The sequence below is a fragment of the Labeo rohita genome, chromosome 10 (assembly GCF_022985175.1).
Source record: "Labeo rohita strain BAU-BD-2019 chromosome 10, IGBB_LRoh.1.0, whole genome shotgun sequence".
NCBI classification, from domain to species: Eukaryota; Metazoa; Chordata; class Actinopteri; order Cypriniformes; family Cyprinidae; genus Labeo; species Labeo rohita.
This window is the reverse complement of record NC_066878.1, coordinates 21,583,084-21,605,927: the sequence shown is the minus strand read 5'-3', so window position 1 is coordinate 21,605,927 and position 22,844 is coordinate 21,583,084. Positions and strand designations below refer to the sequence as shown.

Below are 22,844 nucleotides of genomic sequence, written 5' to 3'. Positions count from 1 at the left end.
ACACACAAATTCGCACTCGCATCAGTCAGTCGTGGATACATTCGAAGAAATGTGCAGAATGTGAGGTACAATTTCTGAGATCAGCAGCCATGAAAAATACATAACAGAAAAAAAAAGTCTCATTATCAGTACGGTTTTGTGAGCTTTTAAAAAAGCACTGGTATTTCACTTTTGAAAAATATTTGCTCTCAAATGTCAAAAAAACAAACAAACAAAAAAAACAAAGGAAAAAAAAAAGGTTTTCGTTTTAACCAAATATGCAACAAGAAGTAAAGTCCAGTAAAAATATATCTCAGACATGTTTTCCACATACTAACTAAATAAACAAATACAAAGGTATTACATCATTTTCATTTATATGCACCACTACAGGAGTTTATAGTAACAGCAACATTTAACTGAAATACAGTTGCTGAATCAGAGCTTTAAATCTATTTATTAAAGAGTTGACTTGAACTGATTAACAGAATTTCATCACTCTGGTTAATTTAATCTCTAAAGCAGATTTTCTTATAAAGTTTAAATCAGAAACGGTATTGAAACTTTAACTGTAAGGTTAACAATAGTTAAATTAGGTATCTTGAACTAAAACGTATTACACTGCATTTTAAATAAGCATAACACAATTATATATTATTGTTCACTGGTAATTAGCTTTCATTTAGGTATGTAACTCTATTATACCTTGTCAAATGTCAATCTTTTGAAAACTTTTGGGTCAAACTAAAAGTGTACTCAACATATCAAGACATTTACATATTTGCCTAATTTTGCATCCAACAAAATCTCTTTGATTATATACACCACGGTTTTCAATTAGACTTTGTTGCAGTTTGCTGGAGTTTCAAATCTCCCACATCAAAAAGGTTTGGGCCCACATCAAAAGCTGCAGAGTGAAATTGCTTTTAGTCTGTCCTGCTTACAAACATGGCTGGTACATTGTCACCTTTAATAATGAATAAATATTGAACATACCGCTGAGGTATTGTTTCTTTGTTTTCCATTTGCAGATGGAAACAATACTTGTTGAAACTATTCAACTTAGCAGGTGCATTAAAAATTCAGGAAATCAAAATCACAGCATGATTCACATCATGATGCACAGCTTGAGTCACTGCTGAAGTCATGTCTGAAGTCTCTGTCAGGGGTGACTGACTAAATTTATATTTAAAGTATTAATATATACAACATTCTTTCATTAAACTCTAGATGGCGCAGGCCAATTCAAACTCAGTCTGATATAATGACATTATTCATGTGGTGCAGCTGATTGGTTTCTTTTACATCAGCAGCCAGTGAGCTTGCTGCTCAACTAGTACTCAGCTAGTGTTTGCTGTAGCACTTCATAAACCCTCCACCTCCCCAGCTCCACCTGTATAAATGGGCTACGGGTTAATGTCATGAATGTTATATATAGGAGTTATTTCACATATGTTATATGAATATTATTTCCTACATTTTAACAGCAGCATATCTGTGAAAGCACTGGCAGTAGCAAGTCTTGGTACTTGCTCTGCTGCAGCAGCATCAGCTAGCAGATCTATTCCACCAAGACCAAAATTTATTACCACGCTAAACTCTTAGAGAGTTGTCATGATGAAAAATATTCAAAGACAGCTCCCTGAAAAGTCCACACAGACTATTTCATTTTTATTTTAAGTTGCAGATATAGGACATTCAGAAATCATGGCATTGATGTCACAACCATAACAGCATTAAAATATCATATTTTTTAATGACTACCTGGCCAGTGTAAAATGCATTATTGCTCAAAAATTGAGCATTGTATATGAAGTAATCAAAAACAGCTAGTTTAATTCAATTATTTTAAACATAGTTCAGAAACTGGCAATTTAAAACTAAAATATAGCTGTTTTTGGACCAAGAAACCGTTTTTACTGTCTTTCCTGATCTAATGTGATTTAGCTCTGTTTATATACAGCATCTAACTAGATTTTATTTAATGGTTTTAATTTGTTATCTAGTTTGATTAAATTATTATTAGCTAGGCCATCCACAGCATGAATCTGTGATGAGTTAAGCACAATTTACACCAGGGCATTTTAATAAGTAATTCATTTTTCATACGAGACATGAAAACGTTATGCTAAGTGTGATATAGTTAGCTATCTAATGAGTCTAGGTTCCATGTGTTTTGCCGCTAGTTACAATTAAAGTGCAAGGAATGCATTAACAGGGGTAGAGAGCATCAGGCCACCCCCCCAACCCCCTTTACATGTTTGCCGGCATAATATCTCGATTCCAACAGTTATGTATAATTTGGGCTACTAATTTAATGTGTTAATTTAATGTCATTATATTTAAGAAAAAAAGAAAGGATGCCAATCAGCAGTCAGTGCAACCCACTCAGCAAGAACAGGCAACAAGTGTTCTTGAATTATCTTCTCTTCTCTCATCAAAAGCTGAAATATGAGATTAATTTTAATAAATAAGCATATCATGTCATTAATCATTAATTCATCTCTTCTAATTCCATACTACAAATAGGGAAAACTAAGACATTCTTAATAGAAGTGTAATGTATGCATTGTTCTTCAGGACTTGACAGTTAGAGTTGTCACACTGCTGGTCAATGTTGGTAACATAATGCTCTCGAGGATGAAGAAAGCACAAAGGCAGAACACACAGGGCTGGAGGAAGAGAGGGAGATAGAGTAAATGCATCAGTAAGAATAGAACGGTCTAGCTGTCCCAGAGAGCTTGCTGGATCGATACACCCCAGAGGATAAGCAGCCAACCTGCACTGTTTCAGATAATAAGTCCCCATCACCTGAAATCAAACACTGAAACACTGAACATGAGATCCACTGAGGACTTCAGGAGACAGTGCACTCTACACTCAGCTCATCCTGGGCTCGTATTACGCCAGGTGAAGATTTATCCGTATTAGGACTCTTAAACCTTTGGGTTACTGGTGTTGTGTCTGGTTTGCTTGTGTTGTTTTTTAAATCAGGGATTTTGTGTAAAATATATTACATATTTCCTTATCTTTCAGAACATGCCATTAAAAATAAAGGTTGTTTATTGGCATTGATAGTTCCATTAAGAACCTTTCACATCCATGGAATCTTTCCATGGAACAAAATGTTCTTTATAGTGCAAAACTGTTCTTTAGATTATTCAAATATTCTTCAAACACCATTTAAAAAATGTTCTTATAAATATTGCACCACCTAGAGGCAAAACGTACATTAAAAATAAGTTTTTTTATGAAGATAGATTTATCTTAGTCAGTACAGACAGAAACAAACAGACAAAAAGTATTAAAACCCAGAAAGTTTTGCTGCACTCACAAAAGTGTTTTTTTTTTTTTTTTCCCACTCCAGTTCAATCCTTATAACAATGGTATCAATGTTTTTTAGAAAGCCTAGAGTTTAAACCTTCAAGGGCAGGCCAAGGGCAACATATACAGCAAAACTGTTATGGGATATGAGACAATCCTTGATTTAAAAAAAGAGAAAGAAAAAAAAAAAAAACTGAAAGGAAGAATCCACAAGCAGAAGCTGCTGAAGAAAAGGAGCCTCTTCTCTGGCAGAAAGATGGACAAGTCATTAACCTTCGAGTCATTAAGGTCTCTGAAGAGCAACAGTCCCAAACAGACCAAGACGATGTAGCACAGCTGGAGGTGTGTGCAGAAGTTAAGAGGTCCCGTTCTATAAAGCACGGACGGAGAGCTTGAGGAGATGGATGATGAGTTAAAGACAGGTCACAGTGTCTAGAAGAGAGCTGGTATGGGGATGGTCACACAGTCAGAATGATCCAGAAGTAAATTGTGTCCCAGGGGTAGAAATCACAGTCTTGTGATTGAATGGGCTACCTAAGCAGCCCCTCGGGACCTAAATTAAGTAGTTAATTAGTATAAAATAATATTGGTATGCTGAGCTAATGAATGTCTTTTTGCAGTACAGAAGATACAAGAACAAGGCAGACCAAAGTCAGATCAGATCATGGCAGATAAGTGAGCTACTGTAAAACATGGTGTACCCAATGTGCTGACCACACCTCAAGACTGTCCAGTGGATGGGAAATAAGAGCTTATATTGGTACTCATTCCCTGTTAAAGTCTAATGGATTGTCTAAAGGTTAATGGTTGGGCCTATGATTGAACAGAATCCAGATCCCCAAACAGAGAAAGTTACCTGAACACAAGACTGCTGAACAAGCTAGATTTCACTTAGTGGAGATTCTCACAATGGATGCTGCAGTATTTTAAATATACAGGGAATCCTGACGGTTTAAATCAGACTACTGTAGGTTGGACTAGTATAACTTTCCAGGTTTTTGCTGGTCTAGGCCTTGAGCCTTGTGAGGTCCACAAGGTGCAACAATATATATATATATATATATATATATTTTTTTTCTTCTTCTTTTTTTAACAGTTCAGATTTGTATTTTTCATGCCATTTTTTAACTACCTCACAACAAAACTTTATCCGCCTTACTTTTCAACGCAGAAGTAAGCCTGTGGGCGAGACTTTCAGTTCACTAGCCACTATAGATGGTATGCACGTGACATCACTGTCAGCTGGTCACTAGCACTAGCACTAAACGTCAGCATTGGTTTTCAGCGTGAATGCTTCGACAGAACACACAAAACACATCTAAAACGAGAAAGAGCTTGAAAGATATCTGAGGTATATTTTTACAGACTGCCGAAAGCTACAAAAAAAGAGAAGCAAACAGATCGCTGCAATTCAAAGAAACAAATGGACTCCATTGGAGCAAAACAAATTTGCAGTTATCATTTTATGTTAATATGTTCAATTTTGCTGTAAAATCATAGCCTATATATTGACAACTCATAAATTAAATATTTTCCATCTTATATTCTGCATAACTGAAAGTTTTTAAATAAACATGAACAAAAACACTAACAAAAACTATATTAGTTTTTGGGCTGGATGATTGTATGATGTATTTTCAAAATACGTTCAGAGGCAAATTTGCTCTATGTATTTTCCCGGTGTCAAAATCAGGCACATATAAATATCAGGAAACATGATTCCTGGCTGCATATCAATATCCATGGACCACTGAATATCTAGTAAGTTGTAAGGAACACTATATCGAGTCTAACAACCTTTAATTTAAACTGACAATCGTTTGTTTTACTCGCGTTTTTACAGTTTCCCTATTAAATCCAGTCATGCAGCAGGCTCTTTTGCCACTCGGTCCAACTGAAGGGGCATGTTCCGTCCTCTCTGTGAGATGCCTAAGTTTACTTCACCATATTACAAATAAATCCTAATCTAATCATGACAAACTATGCATCGTTGGAAAGGTCTAAGACTCCCAAATAGATATTTTATCATATTTTTGTGTTACAAAGTATGTAGGAAAAGTAATAGATTAATATATGTCAAGAATGCAACTTAAGAAAATCTACATCATAACATGAGTTCTGACCTTTGTCACAAAAGACTTTCTTCGTTGCCTTTTTCCCTATTACATTTTAGAAATCATAAGAAATTACATATCAGTTCAAAACTTAAAATCTCAAAGTTCATCCTTTGAAAGGCATTTTAAAATCAGACATTGCATTACCACGGAAAATCTTAAAATGATATTACAAAATGTTTTCATTCATGAATTATAAAAAAAATGTAAGTCTGGATAGTGCATTTTTATGTCTGTGTTAAAAAATGGGAGTGACAGTTAAAGAGTTAAATAATTAAATAATAATAAATAATTAAATACATTTCATACTGTAAATATATCAATACCTAATTTTTGATTATAATGCATGGCTAAGAACTTCATTTGGACAACATTTTCTCAATATTTATTCAAATATTTTTCATCCTCAGATTCCAGATTTGCACACAGTTGTATCTCGACCAAATATTGTCCTATCCTAACAGACCATACAGCTTATTTATTTAGCATTCAGTTGATGTATAAATCTAAATTTAAAGAAAAAAAAAAAAAAAAAAGACCCTTATGACCAGGGTCACATATCTAGCTTTAATAATAATAGCGGAAAATATACTGCTGTAATATAAAATCAATGCAACCATTTTTCTTTTTTTATTTTCATCCCATTCTTACTGTTGCATCCAAGGCTATCAAAATTCATTCTTACATTTTCATGTTGGCAAACTAGAACCTGTCAGGTTTCAGGCAGGAACAGACGAACAACGACGTAGTGAAACGAACAGTTTAATATAATCCACAAGGAACTCGAGGAACACAGGATGGTAACATTAAGGTCTGACACATGAGGAGGGTAATCACACACATTAAATAGACAGACTGATTAACACACCAGGTGCAGACAATGAGGGAGAGACCAAAACACACAGATCTACAGGGGGAAATGATGGGAGAAACCAACTAAAATGTCCAGGGGTGTGACAGAACCTTTTTTTTTTTCTTTTTTTTAAATCATTTTTGCAACCAAATTCAAGGAATAACATACAGGGACACTTGCATTCACATGCTGGGGTTTGGTACAATTTTTGTTGTTTTTGAAAGACTTCTCTTCTGCTCATTTATTTGAGCAAAAATATAGTAAAAACAGTCATTACAATTGAAAATACCCATTTTCTATGTGAATCTATGTTCAAATGTAATTTATTCCTGTGATCAAGACGGAATTTTCAGCATCATTACTCCAGTCTTCAATGTCACATGATCCTTCAGAAATAATGATGATTAAATGTAAGATTTGCAAACAATGAAGCACTGGCCCAACAAGGAAAATCAGTGTTCCGTCAAATGGTCCCAAACTCTCTCACGCTGGCCAACCGTATTATTGAGGCCTGGGACTAACATAGCAACGCTGTTCACAAGAAATGCTGAAGCTGGTTGACCAGCACTGTATCTCTTGTAAAGGTAAATTTAGGTAAATTGACCAAGAAAGTCTTGCTAGTTAACTGTAACCATCTTTCAGTTTAGCTGCACTGAAAGCAGATACCTTATTGTTGAAATGTCTGAGCTGAGCTTCCTTCTCCTGCTAGAGGTCTTGCCTGAGTGTCTCTGAAATCTCTTTAGCCCAACGAGCATGTTTAAGGCAGCAGTATCCATTCAGGGTGCTGTAGTTTGGAAATCCAATTCCACCTTCCTTTGAACCAATTTCCTAGCTTGAATCACTTTTGCCAGTTTGGCTGAAAAGGTTACGGACAGAGCATGAGGGTGTTTTTCTTACTCTGATAGCTAACAGAGAGGACAGAGAATATCACAGCAAATCAATTGCAGCAAATCTTAAAGAGCTCCACTCCTTGTGCAAGAGCTCCCAGCGCTTTGCAGTATTTCTATTTTATATATGGCTTGGGTTCAACTTCTAGTCAGCGTCTCTTCATTCGTACGACGCACATAATGCACTGGAATTGCAACTTTTAGGATTTATAGTACAATACTGTAAAGGTGGCCCTGCGTATATATATCATTGCTGTAATACCACCTGACATCTGACAGGTAGTTAATCTGCATATTTTAAAGTGGTGCTCTGAGAACAACAGCAGGAAAAACACTCACATTCGAGCAGGGCAAAGGAAAGTTAATCATGCAATTACAAAAACGCATATGGAAAACGTCTGCATGGCCAGAGGTTGAAAAATACCTGGTAGATTATTCAAGACACTAGGGATTAAATTTCAAAAATCCTTTTTAATACTCGCTTTTTTGGCATCTGGGGACCTGCTTATAAATGTTTTGTTAGGCTTGTTTGGGTATGTGTGCATGCGGTGAAGCAGTAATGCACTTGAACAATATGGGATCAAAAGGTTTAGGCGGATTTGCACCTTAAAGGTGAAGTGTGTAATATTTTCGGTCTTAAAATACTCTCTCCTCTCTGTGTGTAATGTGCAGAGACAACTATGAGTAAGCCATTCATAAGTTGATTTCCCCAAAGAGTGTAAACACTGACAAACTTTCAAAACATTACTCTGTTTATTTGAGCAGTCTGACTAGTCGACGTCTGGCTCGATCACATGCACCGTAAAAAAAAAAAAAAAAATCTGGAGAAAAACACAAAAGAAATTTTCTGCCAGGACATTATCCACTGAGTTTACAGATATTTCCTTAACCCTAAAACGCAACACAATGCAATTCAAAACACAGGTTGTGAAAGAAAACAATACGACACATATCAACACATTACATTGGGCCATAATTTACAGACTTTTCTGTTTACTGTAGGAATATTTAGGGAACAAGTTCTACTTTTACAGTTGTGGTTTGTTTTGCTAGTTGCACAAAACATACACGTTACCTTTCAAATCTAAACATTTTGTTTATACTTATAAGGTGAAATATTTTTTGCACTCCTACACTGTAAAAAACAATTTTAGTCTATTTAAAATAATTTGTTACCTGGCTACCTTAAAATGTTAAGTTCAGTCAAGAGGAATGTTAAGTTGTTCTAAGTGACATCTTAGATATTTGAGTTGATTCAACTTAAAATTGTAAGGCAGCTGGATAACAAGCACAGCTATTAAGGTTTACAAACCAAATTTTTAGTCTAGTCAACTCAAATATCTAAGTTGTCACTTAGTACAACTTAACATTTCAAGTTGACTAAACTTATTTGAGTTGACTGATCTTAAAATTTTAAGGCAGCAGGGTAACAAATTAGTTTAAAACCTAAACCTACCCCTTACAGAAAACATGTTTGCATTGTTACATTTTCAGATAAACATCATTTACTATCTTGAATAATTTTTTTTTTACATTGTGGGGACCGCAGGCCGGTCTCCACCATGTCAAAAATTTCAGGTTTTACTATCCTTGTGGGGACATTTGGTCCCCACAGTGTAGCAAGAACAAGTACACACACACCTATTTATTTGTACGCACAAAATTAGTAAACAGTAGGCAAGAGGGACGCTGCCCTATTATTTTGTATACGGTAAATGCTCCATTATGGCAAATGGAAACCATTTCAAACACTGCATTTGCATCTTCACACACTTTTTTTTTACTTACTCAATACAGATCCTAGATTTTATTTCTCCATTTGCATCTGTTATAGGCATTTCATTTCCCACTAAAGGTGCATCCACACATAGTTAACCGGCAATAGGGAAATAACAGTGGAAAGCATCAATCCACACCAGAAATGTATTGCTCATGTCCTCCACATTAGGTTTCTATTTACAAACAAAAACATCTGTGTGGAAGTGTGGGTGATTTAAACAGCTGTCTGGATAGTCCGTGAAGCAGCCTTGGGAGATGCACTGATGTGCTGCTATTGACGTTGTTTCAAGGGAGAAAGAAAAATCACATAGGCAGGATGCTGTGAAGACTATTTGCGCTTAATTCTGCCTTGCTCAAAAGCATTTTACTTTTTCACTTTAAGGCAAACTACACTAGTTTTACTCTCAGCCATGCTGTTGCTAAACAATATGAAGGCCATTATACACAACTGTGTGTTTTATTTTGCATTTTACTTATTATAAATAATTCTAAAATTATAAATTACATTTGCATAGTATAACATTTTATTTTATTTTATTTTATTTTACAGCTAGGTTGGTTAATTGTTATGCAAAGGAATTCCAAAGAATGTGAGAGTCTCAACAGTTTGGAGGAAGATAACATGTTCTTTGAGACCAAATAATAACTTTTTAACCTCAATGTTACAAACTAAACAAGCACACTGCACTTAGAAAACTCCACGGTGCTGTGTGGTTGCGAGAGCTTTGTTCTTTTGTGATGCTATTCCATGGCAGGAATCGGAAAGCAGGGAAACTCATAAAGACGAGGAAAACTGGATGAAGCTAACAATGGAAAAATGCTGTAAGGAAACTGTGTCGCTATCTGCTATTGCTCTTGGGGTTGAAAGACGATTCATTTTCCAACAGGGTGATGACCCAAAACATTGGGCAGAAGCTGATGCAGTGTGGCTTAAAACCAGTGAAAGTCCAGAATTCCAATTAAGCATGTGTGAAATGACTTTAAAAATGCTGTCTTGAAGACAGCTAAGCAAATTTGCCAAAAGGGAAGGGGCAAAAAATTTCAATGCCAAGGCGTGCAATGCTGTATAGACACTCACTGAAGCAAGCTGCCAAGAGTTTATAGGAAGCAGGGGAATAATGAACAAGAGAATAGAGTTAATAATCTCCATCTAAAGCAATAATACACAAGTTGAGAGATAATTCTTCTTGCTCTTGGAAAAACTGAGCAGTTCATTGCATAGTATAATCAAGCAAGTCATGGCTAGGCTCAGTTGTAATGCATCTCTTATTCTCCAGGCACAATCATTAAGAGCCATCTGAATCAAACATGACCACCCAGCATTAGGTGTGTGCTTTACTTTATGTAGTTCATTAAAATTTCAGGGCTTTTTTTTATCCATTAGAGCTTTGATCATTTTGCCAGTCGGGCAGTTAGACGGTCTTAGCACAAGGAATTCTAAATTTTGAATTAAATTTTAAGGCTACACCCACATGGAGAATGTAAAAAAAGATGTCCTTGGAAGACCATGCTTAAATTATAAAGCTTAATTCACAAAACTTTTAGCAAATCCCAGTTTTTTAATGGTTCTATTGGTCTTAGTTTTTTTTTTTTTTTTCGCCTACATACAAATTTATCATAATTACCCATTTAAAGCTCTCAAATATACTATGCAGAATATAAAACAAAAATCACAAAACAAAAATCTAAATATTATTATAAATAAATAAATAAATAAATAAATAAATAAATAAATAAATAGCATGGCTACAAACAGTGCTGAGGTCAAACAAACAAAAACAGATAAATATTTCCTTATATTGTATATTAATTAAATAATCAGAACTAACTTCCTTAATAAAGACTAATATGGAATAACTTCCTAGATTTCTTATTTAACTGGCCCTATTACTAACAAGGATAATAATAATAATAATAATAATAATAATAATAATAATAATAATAATAATAATAATAAATACTGAGCATGCTACAAACAGTGCTAAGGTTAAATAAATAAACAGATAATAATAATAATAATAATAATAATAATAATAATAATAATAATAATAATAATAATAATAATAATAATAATAATTGTTGTTTATATTATTATTGTTGTTGTTGTTGTTGTTGTTGTTGTTGTTGTTGTTATTATTATTATTATTAATTTTCTAGATTTCCTAAATTACTCAAAGAAGAAGAAGAAGAAGAAGAAGAAATAATCATTAGCATGGCTACGAACAGTGCTGAGGTAAAATAAATAAATAAAAACAAACAAACAAACAAATAAATAAACAAACAAATATTTTATTACATTATATATTAAATAGCATGGGTACAAAAAGTGCTGTGGTAAGTAAGTAAGTCAGTAAATTAAATAAATACATAAATACATACATAAATAAATAAATAAATAAATAAATAAATGAATACATACATACATACATACATACATACATACATACATAAAACTTCCTAAATAAAGACTAATAAGGAATAACTTCCTAGATTTCCTATTTACTCTGCACTATATTAACATAAAAGCATAACTAGTAGATACACTTAAGGACTTTAAGTCTTTGCAGGATCATTTACAGAACACTGCAAAATGAACCCCGCTCATCTCTTGGAAACACTCCTGATCTCACTAAGGTGAACTAATACTAAACTCTCTCTCTCGTCAACAGTGTTCACTGTACTGAACAAAAACACTACGCATGAACTAACACAAAATCCAGCAGTCTGATCCGCGGTTCAACTCTGCCTCGCCAATTATCTGAATTTAGACACAGTGGAGCGCTAAAACTGCAATGCATTGTGCAACTCCATTAAGACTTCCAGCCCAGTGGCCGAATACATATTAAGAACTGCGCTGACCTCCATGAGTAAACATTCCCCATTAGCGAGCTCACAAAATCCTAGAATGGCTATGCTATTTGGCTCACGACCAAGAAGATGGATGCTTAAGCTCTGTTGCAAAACCTAGCGAGCGGCCTAGCAAAACAGTATTTTAAGGCATTTTAGACATGTTCCAGACACAAATAAATATGGTAGGGGGGCATAACAACCTAATTTTGGCCAAATTGTAAGGCAGCTTTACTTCTACAGCACAGAATGCCATTCAACACACGGAAGCCTGTTTCCCCCACTGAATAAAAAAGGTTATTGTGACTTTTTAATCTCACAATTCAGATTTTCTTCCTCAGAATTGTGAGATATAAACTCGGAATTCTGAGAAAAAAATCAGAATTGTGAGTTTATCTCTCAATTCTGATTTTATAACTCGCAATATGACCTGGAATGGAATTTACTGTGTTAAAACAAGGCCACAAGGGTACAGAGATGATATCAGACAGGAAGTAAAGACACATGAAGATTTTAGTTGATATATCAGTGTCACATTATAAATGATGATTCACAGACTATTTTCTTTTCTCCTTGTATAAGGAAGATGAAATAGTTTCTTGTATCTCATTCAAAAATGATGTTTTTCACTTAAAAATGAGAGTATTTCAAAAAAAAAAAAAAAAAAAAAAAAAAGTATTAATCTATGTGTAGTTTTAAACCTGTGGGACTTTTTTTTTTTCTTGTAGGAGGGGAATGAATGAATAAATAAATAAATAAATAAATACTACTTTAAAATAAAATAAAATAAAATAAAAGTTTCTTGAAAAATATTGGTCAAATCTTGATTTTTAAAAAAAAAAGTAAATCTTGGACGTTTTGAACCCTTAAAGTAGAAGAAATGCTGAAGAGATTAATGCATATTTCATAACTCATGTTTCACCCCAAAATCTGATAAATAAATACGCATTTTTATTTATTAAAAACATACTTTGTTTCTGGGCACGCCCTTGACAGGGTTCATACGATTCCCTTTTATTGCCTCATTTCCAGAGTTTAATTAAAGGAGGATAACACTGCAACTACGGAAGGGAAGTACACGGCCTACATCTGTAGCTTCACACAAAACAGCTGTTTCCTCAGCGCCGTGTGTAGCCATGCCAATTTTATGCTTTCCGTGTTGGGATTTCCAAGGAGAACATCTTAAGCATTGATTGATGCTGGGAAAAGGAACTTTATTGACAGGGGAAAGTTTGAATGATTTATACACTGTTGTGAGAGGTTTATTTCTGAACATCTTCCGAGGTAAACAGTCCTTTAGACGTTCAACAAGCGGCTGAAGCTCGTCTTCCTAAATAAGTCTTTATCGCCTGACACCCAATGTAAGCTGTGTTTAGTTTAAATCTTTGAAGTGGTGCTAGAGCACCTTGAAAATGGTAGTGAAAGAGATGTATTTCGAAGGGTGCTGACGGTGTCAGCGGTTCATGCACCTGGCTTCTTTCACATGCTTGCTCCAAGGACGTGCTTGAAAATAGCCACCGCATTCGCTTTTATTGTCTCTTTACCCCCTGTTGATTCAAGGTATGAGCGTGTGAGATGGTTCACACTTTTGAAGTAAACATAAATGCGCCATTGCGCCACAAAATTCACGTAAATTCTTTAGGGAGCCAATGAGCGCACACTCTCACACCTCTAACAAAGCCAAAGCTGTTGATGAAATTCACACTTGCAACCCAAAGGGAGTCTGCTTTCTCTTTTTAGGGAGGACAGCTAGTAGACAGCTTCCAAATGACTCCTTATCCATAATCACAGGTTACCAACTAAAGACAGCGTCTTAATCCTAGTGTAAAAATCATGCATTTTGAAATGCAAATATCTGAAAATCATCTATTTGCTTTAGATTTGTGTGCCAGCTTCATAATCCAGCAAGTCTGGGCATGAGGCACAATACTCATCAACATCATTCCCACATTGCTATACTTGATCGAGATTCGTCATCAAATGGGGTACTTGTGTACTGTGAGGCCCTTTAGGCCACTAGAGAAAAAACAAGTGATAGATTGAATTCAACAGCTTCTCCACACTGAGCCGGATTGGAAGTGACCAGGACAATGGATGTTCTGAAATATATTTGCTCTCATTCTCACTTAGGGTCTCATGAATAATTAAAGTGTCAGAGATGGGCTTGTCAGGACTCGGTCTCACTGACTGATGACACAAAGCAAGGCTTTGTCTGTCGTCTTCTGATGGAGGAATGGGGTTGAGTTGTGTTCTTAGTTCTGGTTTAAAAATATCCCTAGACTTGGTCTTCATTTCTGTTTATTTCTAGTTCTGTTACATGTGAAACATTCAAATCTTGTGTTTAATGAGGACAAACACTGAATATAATATAGGCAGCCATATGCCTTTCTCATTCAAACCTGTTATTAACCAATTAAATAAGGTGTCGAAAATGAAAGGTGTCAGATTTAGAAGAAGAAAAATCAGTTACATCATGCAGCAAAACAATGTTGTTCATATGGAAATTAAAACTACTTCTAGGTACTTTACATTCTTAATAAATTTCCATTTAAATAAAAGAGTGCATATCAGTTTCCATGCTTATATTGTAGTCCCTATTCCCAAGAAACTCATGTAACAATGATATATTTTGACATCAACACTGGTTTGCAAATTACGTTCATCAATATTTCCTTCGTGTAAGAACAGAGTTCATGGTGTTTTACCTACTAAACATATTTTAATGTACTCATTACCTAAATGTCTAAGCAGTTTTTTTGTTTGTTTGTTTTTTTTTGGTATTTACAGAATAAACGACAACGTTTATTTATTCTGCTAGCACGTTTCTATATTTACAGCATATTGGTTTCACACAGTATCTTAAACACACTGTACAAATAAACATACATATAATACATGTCCAGGATGCATAAAACATCACAGAAGTAGTGGTCAGTTGTCACAAAACTCCATTTTACTTTTTTTGGAATTAAGAGTGAGCTCTTATACAGCTCTTATGTGCAAAATGTGCACCAGCGATAAGCCCCGCCCTCTTCACGCAAACTCAGAAGATTGAAAGATAAATAACCAATCAAAACACTTCAAAAATATACAGTACTTAACTTTCTGTTGTCAGTAATTATGCTGCCTTCAAGTCTTTCTGGGATGTTCCTACTTAGGAGTTGACAAGTCCTCATTACGACATCAGGTGCGTTCAAGTCACTTATTCAAGATGGCGATTTACCTTTTCTTACCTTTTTTTAAACTCTGCATCTACAAAATGATGACTAAAGAATGTGCATCATTGTGTTTTTTGCTTTTTTTCTGTTTTTATTCAATTCATAAAAGTAATGTAAATTGCATCATATGGTAATTATATTATAATGTAATATATGTATATGTAACTTATATAGTTTTATTGTATATTACTATATATATATATATATATATATATATATATACATATACATACAATTTTATTCATTTCATTTCACTTATATAGTTTTATTGTATATTACAATATATATATACAATTTTATTCATTTCACCAAATTTACCGTCAGTACAGACAATGCATATCTATTGTCTTTGGCTGCGTCCATTGAATTCGACACGTTTTTTCACTGACACGCCCCCAACTCGAAAACTATGGGCTTAAAGAAAATTTTGAGTTTCCCACTCGTAATAACGACTTTGTGGTGGCGTTCATGTCTGTTCAACTCATAAATATGATCTATCCAACATGATTTGAATGCACCATTAGTGTGTACAGAATCCAACTTGCCTCAACACACCTGCCAGGAAGTTTCTAGTGTGCCTAGTAAGACCCTGATTAGCTGGTGTGTCTAATTGGAGTTGAAGCTAAACTCTGCAGGACACCTGCCCTCCAGGACTGAGTTTGGGCACCCCTGGCGCAAACCCATATATATTTTACATGAACTTTTTTAACTCTTTCTTTTCTGTATCATTTTATGATATTTAATTAAACTGTATACAAAATGAATGAGTTCATGGTCGGTGAAATAACAGTAAATGGAAAAAAACAAAGCATACTGTTTACTGTTAATAATCTTAGGTCAACATCTTGGTTCAATCATTCAGATATTAGGTTTAGGCTTATGCTTCTGTTGTGTTCCACTCAACTTGGTAAATAGGAATTTTCTTTAAAGAATAAAATAGACAATCACTTAAAATTAAACTTGAAAACTTTGTATGATATGTGGGTGTACGACACCAATCAATAAGCTCCTATGCAGTGTGATTATCAAACCTACTTATCAAATGTTTGTGGAGACAGGTGCGTTAAACACTGTAAATGATCCATCATGTTTATAATCATACACCTGCAGAACATATGCTAACATTACATAGCATTGTTTATCCTATGCAATTAGGATAGCAGGAGGCATTTTTTTTTGAAAATGGAACACCTGCGAAGCTAACAATAGCATCCATTCATGAGCATCTAGTAAGTGTAATGCCTTTAAACTCGGAAGTCAGACATTATTTTATGAATATCCTACATCCGTTTTTGGATGGAATGCAGGAGGTGATAGAGCTTGAATGACATTCTTAACCTATCATTTCAATCAGATTTTAAGTTAGGTAGTTATTGTCTAGACATGGAGTTATAGATAGGGTTTAATCTATGTTTGTTTGCCGGGAATGTTGTTCCGGGATTAACAAAAGATGTTGATGCAGGAACACTTCGTTCTTGGCAAAACCAGAGTTTACACCCTTATCCTTGTGACTGACAGGATTATATGAACCTGAAATCTTTGTTCGGAACTTTATTTGGTTTTCAAATGTACTAAAAAGTTATGGCGAGCAACAGCACCTGTTTTACACTAACCAAACTTGGAAGTTTTACAAAGCTCTAATGCAATTACTCACAATCACACGATCACAAGAAAAGAGGCACCTGAAGCGGAATTAGAATGCTTTGACAGTTTGTCACTGAAACAAACATATGGTGCAGTATCAAGCTTTGCCCAAGGGGGGGGGGATTAATAAATAAAAACAAAAATAAATTACTTCTGAGAAAAAGTGGCATGATATTAAATCTATAATTAGTAAATTAATGGCAGAATACAAATAAAGACTTTCCAAGATGTCAACTAGAGTTTTGTTATAATTAGTCAACAAGAAGCATTTTTCATTAAGTCACTACTGACTATTTGCATATGTCTTGATTCATTTTAAAATATATTCGTCAATAATTATACCAATCTTAATCATGCATTGCAGATCTTGTGTGAGGGGTGTGTGTGTTCACGTCTGCATACTGTAATAAAACAGTTCTCATTTCTGCTTTTGTATATTTTTTGTTTGTCCATCTGTACTTCAGTCTGTCTGTATACTAGGATTCACTGAAGCCGTTTTTAATGCAAAAGGATTAACTGGCATTGCATGGTTTGTGTTTGTGATGACTGCTGTCTAGATTAAACACGATCAGCTGACCAATCAGAACGCACATGGAAACAGATAAGCAACACTGCTGATGGATGACGTGGTGATGTCATTCCACCATGACATCATCGTATCAGTGCAACTGGCCTGCCAAAGAAACACATGCCAATGAGTAGGCATTATAGCGATGTAATCAGCTTTAGTGAGAGCCCTGCTTCAACAAAACGTGGGCCGCCGCAGGGGTGTGGGGGGATGACAACAGCATGAGACATCCAAGAAGATGCTTTATCACTCTTAAACAGTCTTCCCAACTGAAGCTACATCTGCAGTTTTGGCTGACGTAGAGTCTCCAATCCTTCTTTAGTAAGTAGTCATTTAGCTCACACTTTTATTGAAAGTGACAATATGCAGTATAAATTAGTCTCTCTGGAAAGACAATACTGAGGTTTTAGACTAGAAATGCCCAGTCCTGCTCTTGGAAGGCCAACATCCTGCAGAGTTTAGCTTCAAACCGCTCCAACACACCTGCCTGGAGGACTATGATTAGCTGGTTCAGGTGTGTTTAATTAGGGCTGGAGCTAAACTCTGCAGGATGTTGGCTGTCCGAGAGCAGGACTGGGTGCTCACAATGGTAGACTCACAATGGCACAAACACACAAGCGTTTAGTTACGAGACCAGGTCTTTAACCTCTACACCTCATCCCATTCTCATCCCACCCTCAACTTTTGGTTATACTGTAAGTCAGGGATAGGCAACTTCGGTCAATGGAGGGCCTCTGTCCTGTAGAATTTAGCTCTAACCCTATTCAAACAGACCTGAACAAGCTAATCAATGTCTTCAAGATCACTAGAAAGCTACAAGCAAGTGTATTTGTGTAGTGTTGGAGCTAAACTCTGCAGGACAGTGGCCCTTCAGGACTGAAGCTGCCCTTCCCTGCAGTAAGTTCTAGTTCAGAGTCTCCAAACTTGGTCCTGGAGGGCCAGTGCCCAAAGTTTAGTTCCAACATACCTCAACACACCTGCATGGACACTTCTAGCATGTCTAGTAAGACCTTGATTAGCTGGTTCAGATGTATTACTTTAATTAGGGTTGGAGCTAAATGCTACAGGACGCCCTCCAGGACTGAGTTTGGAGACCCCTGTTCTAGTTGAAGGTTCAGGGGAAGCATGTTCATCTACAGTCCAAAGGTAAGGTTGTTTTGCATTCATGGCAACTCTTCCAACTTTTTTTCTCATTTTACCCAAAGCTAAATCAAGTTTTTTTTTTTTCCACACTGCATCAGAGTATGCTTTGAATTCATTGATTTCAAAAGAAATGGGACACCATAAGGACATAGAGCAGGGGTGCCAAATCTTGCTTCTAAAGGGCCATTATCCATAAAGGATTTAGCTCCAACACACTTTCCAGGAAGTTTCTAAGTTATCCATAAAACCTTGATTAACTGGGGTTGGAGATGGCCTGCTGGAAGGTGGCCACTCAGGAGCAGGACTATACACCAGGGGTGCCCAAACTCGCGCCTGAAAAGTTTAGGTCCAACTTGCCTCAACACACCTGTCTGGACGTTTCTAGAATGCCTAGTAAGAGCCGTTCAGGTTCAGGTGTGTCTAATTTAGGTTGGAGCTAAACTCTGCAGAACACCGGCCCTCCAGGACCAAGTTTGGGCACCCCTGCTATACACTCTTGACCAGGGCTGGGCCACTGTCCTGCAGAGTTTAGCTCCAACCCTAATCAAACACACCTGAACAAGCTAATAAATGTCTTCAAGATCACTAGAAAGCTAAAGGCAGGTGTGTTTGATTAGGGTTGGAGATAAACTCTGCAGGACAGTGGCCCTCCCAGACCAATGTTGCCCAGCCCTTCTCTTGACAAACAGGGAAAAATGCTAAAGTCGGCTACATTGTAGCCTTTTGTCATGAGACCAAACATTTCTGCTGCAACAGACTCATCCAATTAGTCGCTCCTTCTTCATTTTAAACTGTCTCGCTCTTTCCAAACACTTAAAATGTATTGTATGCATTCCTTTCCATCAAACACTTTCTCCAGTATGCAAGCAACATAAAATATGCTCTGACTGGCTGTCTTTGCGTAGCATTTTGCCTTCACCGTGGACAGACAAATTACTTGCTGATGGAAACTTGAGTCGCACCTGGTTAGGAAACGGCGTAATGTGTTGTTGCATCCAGCTTGAATAATAACTCGGAAAATGACAATAGCTTTAAGGATGTCTTGATAGCACTTCCGCCCCGCTGTCTCACAAAATGACACTGAATTGGAATGCAGAAACAACATAGCTGCTTATTCACCCAAGCATGAGAGAACCCATCACAGCAAGATAACATGTCTGCTCCAAACTTAGACACATTCATACGCACTCCCAGGATTGCTTTGTTCTGGAGCTCTAGTTTTGACCCAGTGACAGGCTAGTCTCTGTGTCTCTGGGCAGCCAGGCCATGCGTTAAACAGCGTTCATCTACACACACACACACACACACATTCACACACCCCTCCCGACAGTCAGGTGATACTGACCCTCCGCTCACAATGTGACTTCTCTGTTCCACTCCGACAGACAGATTGAAGGAGGGACGCAAAGAAAATGACAAGTAAAAAGAAAGACAGGACACACAACCAGAAAAGAATAAACTGATCCCTAATCAACAAAACATCTAGCTAATCTCATTAAGAAATTAAGAAAGGCATACAACGGAGACCTGCAACAGATGGAGGAAGTATCCCAAAACGTGGACTTACCTTGCTGGCTGCGCCTTTGGGCATAAACCACCACCACGGCTGCAAGCACCACACAGCAGAAGGACGTCACAATGTTGGCCATCTGCGGAGACACACACAGAGGTAGATCGTGAGGCTTCTGGCCTGCCCGAGAGAAACTGGGTGGCAACGATGCCAAGACAGCATGAGGACAGTTTCCTCCTTCCTTCCCTCCCTCCCTCTTTCTCTCTCTCTCACTCGCTTGCTTTCTTTCTTCCAGTGTCTCTGCCTCCTGATTCCCCGCCCCACTTCTCTCTGTCTCTCTCTCTTCCCTACTTTATAGCATCTCATCAGTGGAATCAGTGTCCTCAGGGACTGATATTCTCTCTGCCCAACTGGCTGCGGGATAGACAGACCTAGATGAGAAATTGGAAGAACGAAAGACAATGCCAGACTGTTTGGATCCAGGATTGACCATCATAAAGTCCTTCACAGTAGCTCTCCATCTGGCCTCCTATCTCTCTTTCTCACCCTCTCCACACACAAACTCTGGTGAAAATTTCTTTGATCAATGATTGCTTTTTCAAAACTCTGGACAGTGTTTCCTAACCTGGTTCCTGGAGTACACCCAAAAGTCTCCCTTATGTGACACACAGATTTCAAGACTTGACAGGTAGTTTCATTCCAAGCTCACTGGTTGAGCCAGTGTTACTGCACACAAGATATTCCCACTACCATACATATATCATTGAAATATGTGTCTTGATTAATCAACTGAACTGTTTCTGTGACAGCCCTTGACTGTGAACAGCAAAACAGCCTATACTTCCATAACCAATCAGAAATACTCTAGGCCTGTCAATCATTTTAAGTGTTCATGGGTTTTTGAGAGACATTGAGTTGGTTTTGTCTTTGGAGGGCAAAGTTTTGGAAAGAGGGTAAACACAATATTGGAAGTTTTCTGAAATCACTTATAGCAACTTTAATGGAGTACCAGTTACATTAAATGTGCAGTGTGTAATTTCTGCACCACACAATGTGGCACCGAACAGAATTGCAAAAAAAAAGTAATGACCATTTTCAAACAAGTTTTAAAACACTCCCTTGCCTGCTGTTAGTTACAGAATGTGTGGCTGAAGTTTGGTTTTCGAAAAAAATTGGAAAGCTGACTTCATAATAGAATGAAAGAGTTTCATATCTTAGGAAATCTTAGCACAGTTTGAGACTTACTGGGTGAGATTACTGGGAAATGTGAATCTAGGAAAATCTGAAAACCTAAAATTTGATCTCCTTTTAATCTTATTTTACGTTGAGGAGAAATAATTGAGATATTATAAGGATCCCTTTAGTGATTTTCTTTCCTATGGGAAGACTTCAGAGTGAAACATTTGAAATACAGACCAAAAACAACACATTGTAGGGTCAGAAAATCAATTTGTCTCCCTAAGCACACCAGAATGTAAAACATTAAAAAGAGCCCATAGTTAAAACAAACATAAAGAGAGGTATTCATCAGAGCAAGTCAGGGAATATTCATAACCAGAGAACTTTTCCTGGATGAACGCACACATAAAGCACATTTGTTTTTTGTATGCTCACTTGTTTAATTGTCTCCCATGATCCCAACAGTAGTTATTCATTAAAGTTAAACAGGAAATTATAACACGCCCCATTATCAGGATGGTTAACTTGCTAAAGGAAATGTATACATGCTTTATTTATATATTTAACATCGTAATCACAACACCGTCTTGCTAATTGTGGAGAACAAGAACAAAAGTTCTTGATTGTTTTTTCTGGCAAGAAAGTTCTCATCTTGGCTGGCGTCGAAGACGTAAGTGGGAGTGATGTGCATATAATATTTGCACAATAATTTTATTGATGTGGGTGTTTAATATTGTGGATATTTAGCTTTTGTCAGCTACTTATTATGTTCTGATTCATGGGTCTGCATACTTAGGGTGTCTTTTATCAACACGCTGTATTTACCCAGCATTCGTCACTCACTAAACACAAGGTTCACATACACACGAGCGTGAAGACGAGAGAGCAAACTATTTTCTTTGTTTGATCAATGTCGCAGACTAAAGTCAATATTGTACATTCTCGCTGAATAACATCTTTGAGTTTGTTTGGCTCTGTGTGTCGTTCATCAAAAATCCATCATAAACATTCCATGAGGTCATCATTTACATACAGATGACAATAAACCCGTTGAAATCAAGCATATGTCTGGATATTACTCAAATATTGTTGCACAGCACAGTTGATAAATCTTTCACGTTCAATTCAGTGCCCAAATTTAAAGTACGTCCCGAATTACGTTCAGTATTTTCAAGTGCACTTTTCAGTTTTTCAATTATCACCGCTTTTAAAACCAAAGCTTTCCTCTATTCCGTTGAGATTCTTGAGTAAAGCAGAGGAATACTTTAAGTCTGTTGACTGACACTTCATATTTATTCCAGCACTCGAGAGAGAGAGAAAAAAATGGACTGACAGGAGTGAAATTAAAATTGTATCTCTCTGTCAGTTTGTCAGAAATCCTCCTCTTTCTGGCGGCCATAAGTAGCATTTAGCCCATCAAACTAGAGAACAATACATTTGATATCTGACAGCTCAGGGTCCTTTTCTTAATGACATCCCATGGCACTGCAGATTTTATAATAACGCTGCTCAATGAGACCCATTTTGCTTGCTTTTATCTTCTGTCTTATTTATTTATTCATTTCTTATTTATGGCCGTTGCTGCTGAATAGACGCATTTCGCTCACCGGTTAATTAAAATATATAATTCATCGTCGGTGCCGAATGATTTTTTTGCACCCTTCTCAGGTTCCTAGTGATGTCCTGTAAAATTTGCATTTAAATTGGAAAGCCTGAACTGAATACTCGCAAAGAAGGTATGAAGTATCACAAAATAGTACCAGCCAGGAAAATCCCACCACACCTTTGACTGACAGACT

The 22,844-nt window shown here is 36.5% G+C and overlaps 1 protein-coding gene across 1 annotated transcript in view; it reads right to left on the bottom strand.

Moving 5' to 3' along the window:
• Positions 1 to 22,844, bottom strand: part of cntfr (ciliary neurotrophic factor receptor) — a 191,864-nt gene that overhangs the window by 107,340 nt on the left and 61,680 nt on the right. The window contains exon 2 of the mRNA XM_051120746.1: positions 19,924 to 20,005. Within this exon, the coding sequence (XP_050976703.1) occupies positions 19,924 to 20,005 (82 nt within the window). The remainder of the gene's footprint in view (positions 1 to 19,923; positions 20,006 to 22,844) is intronic.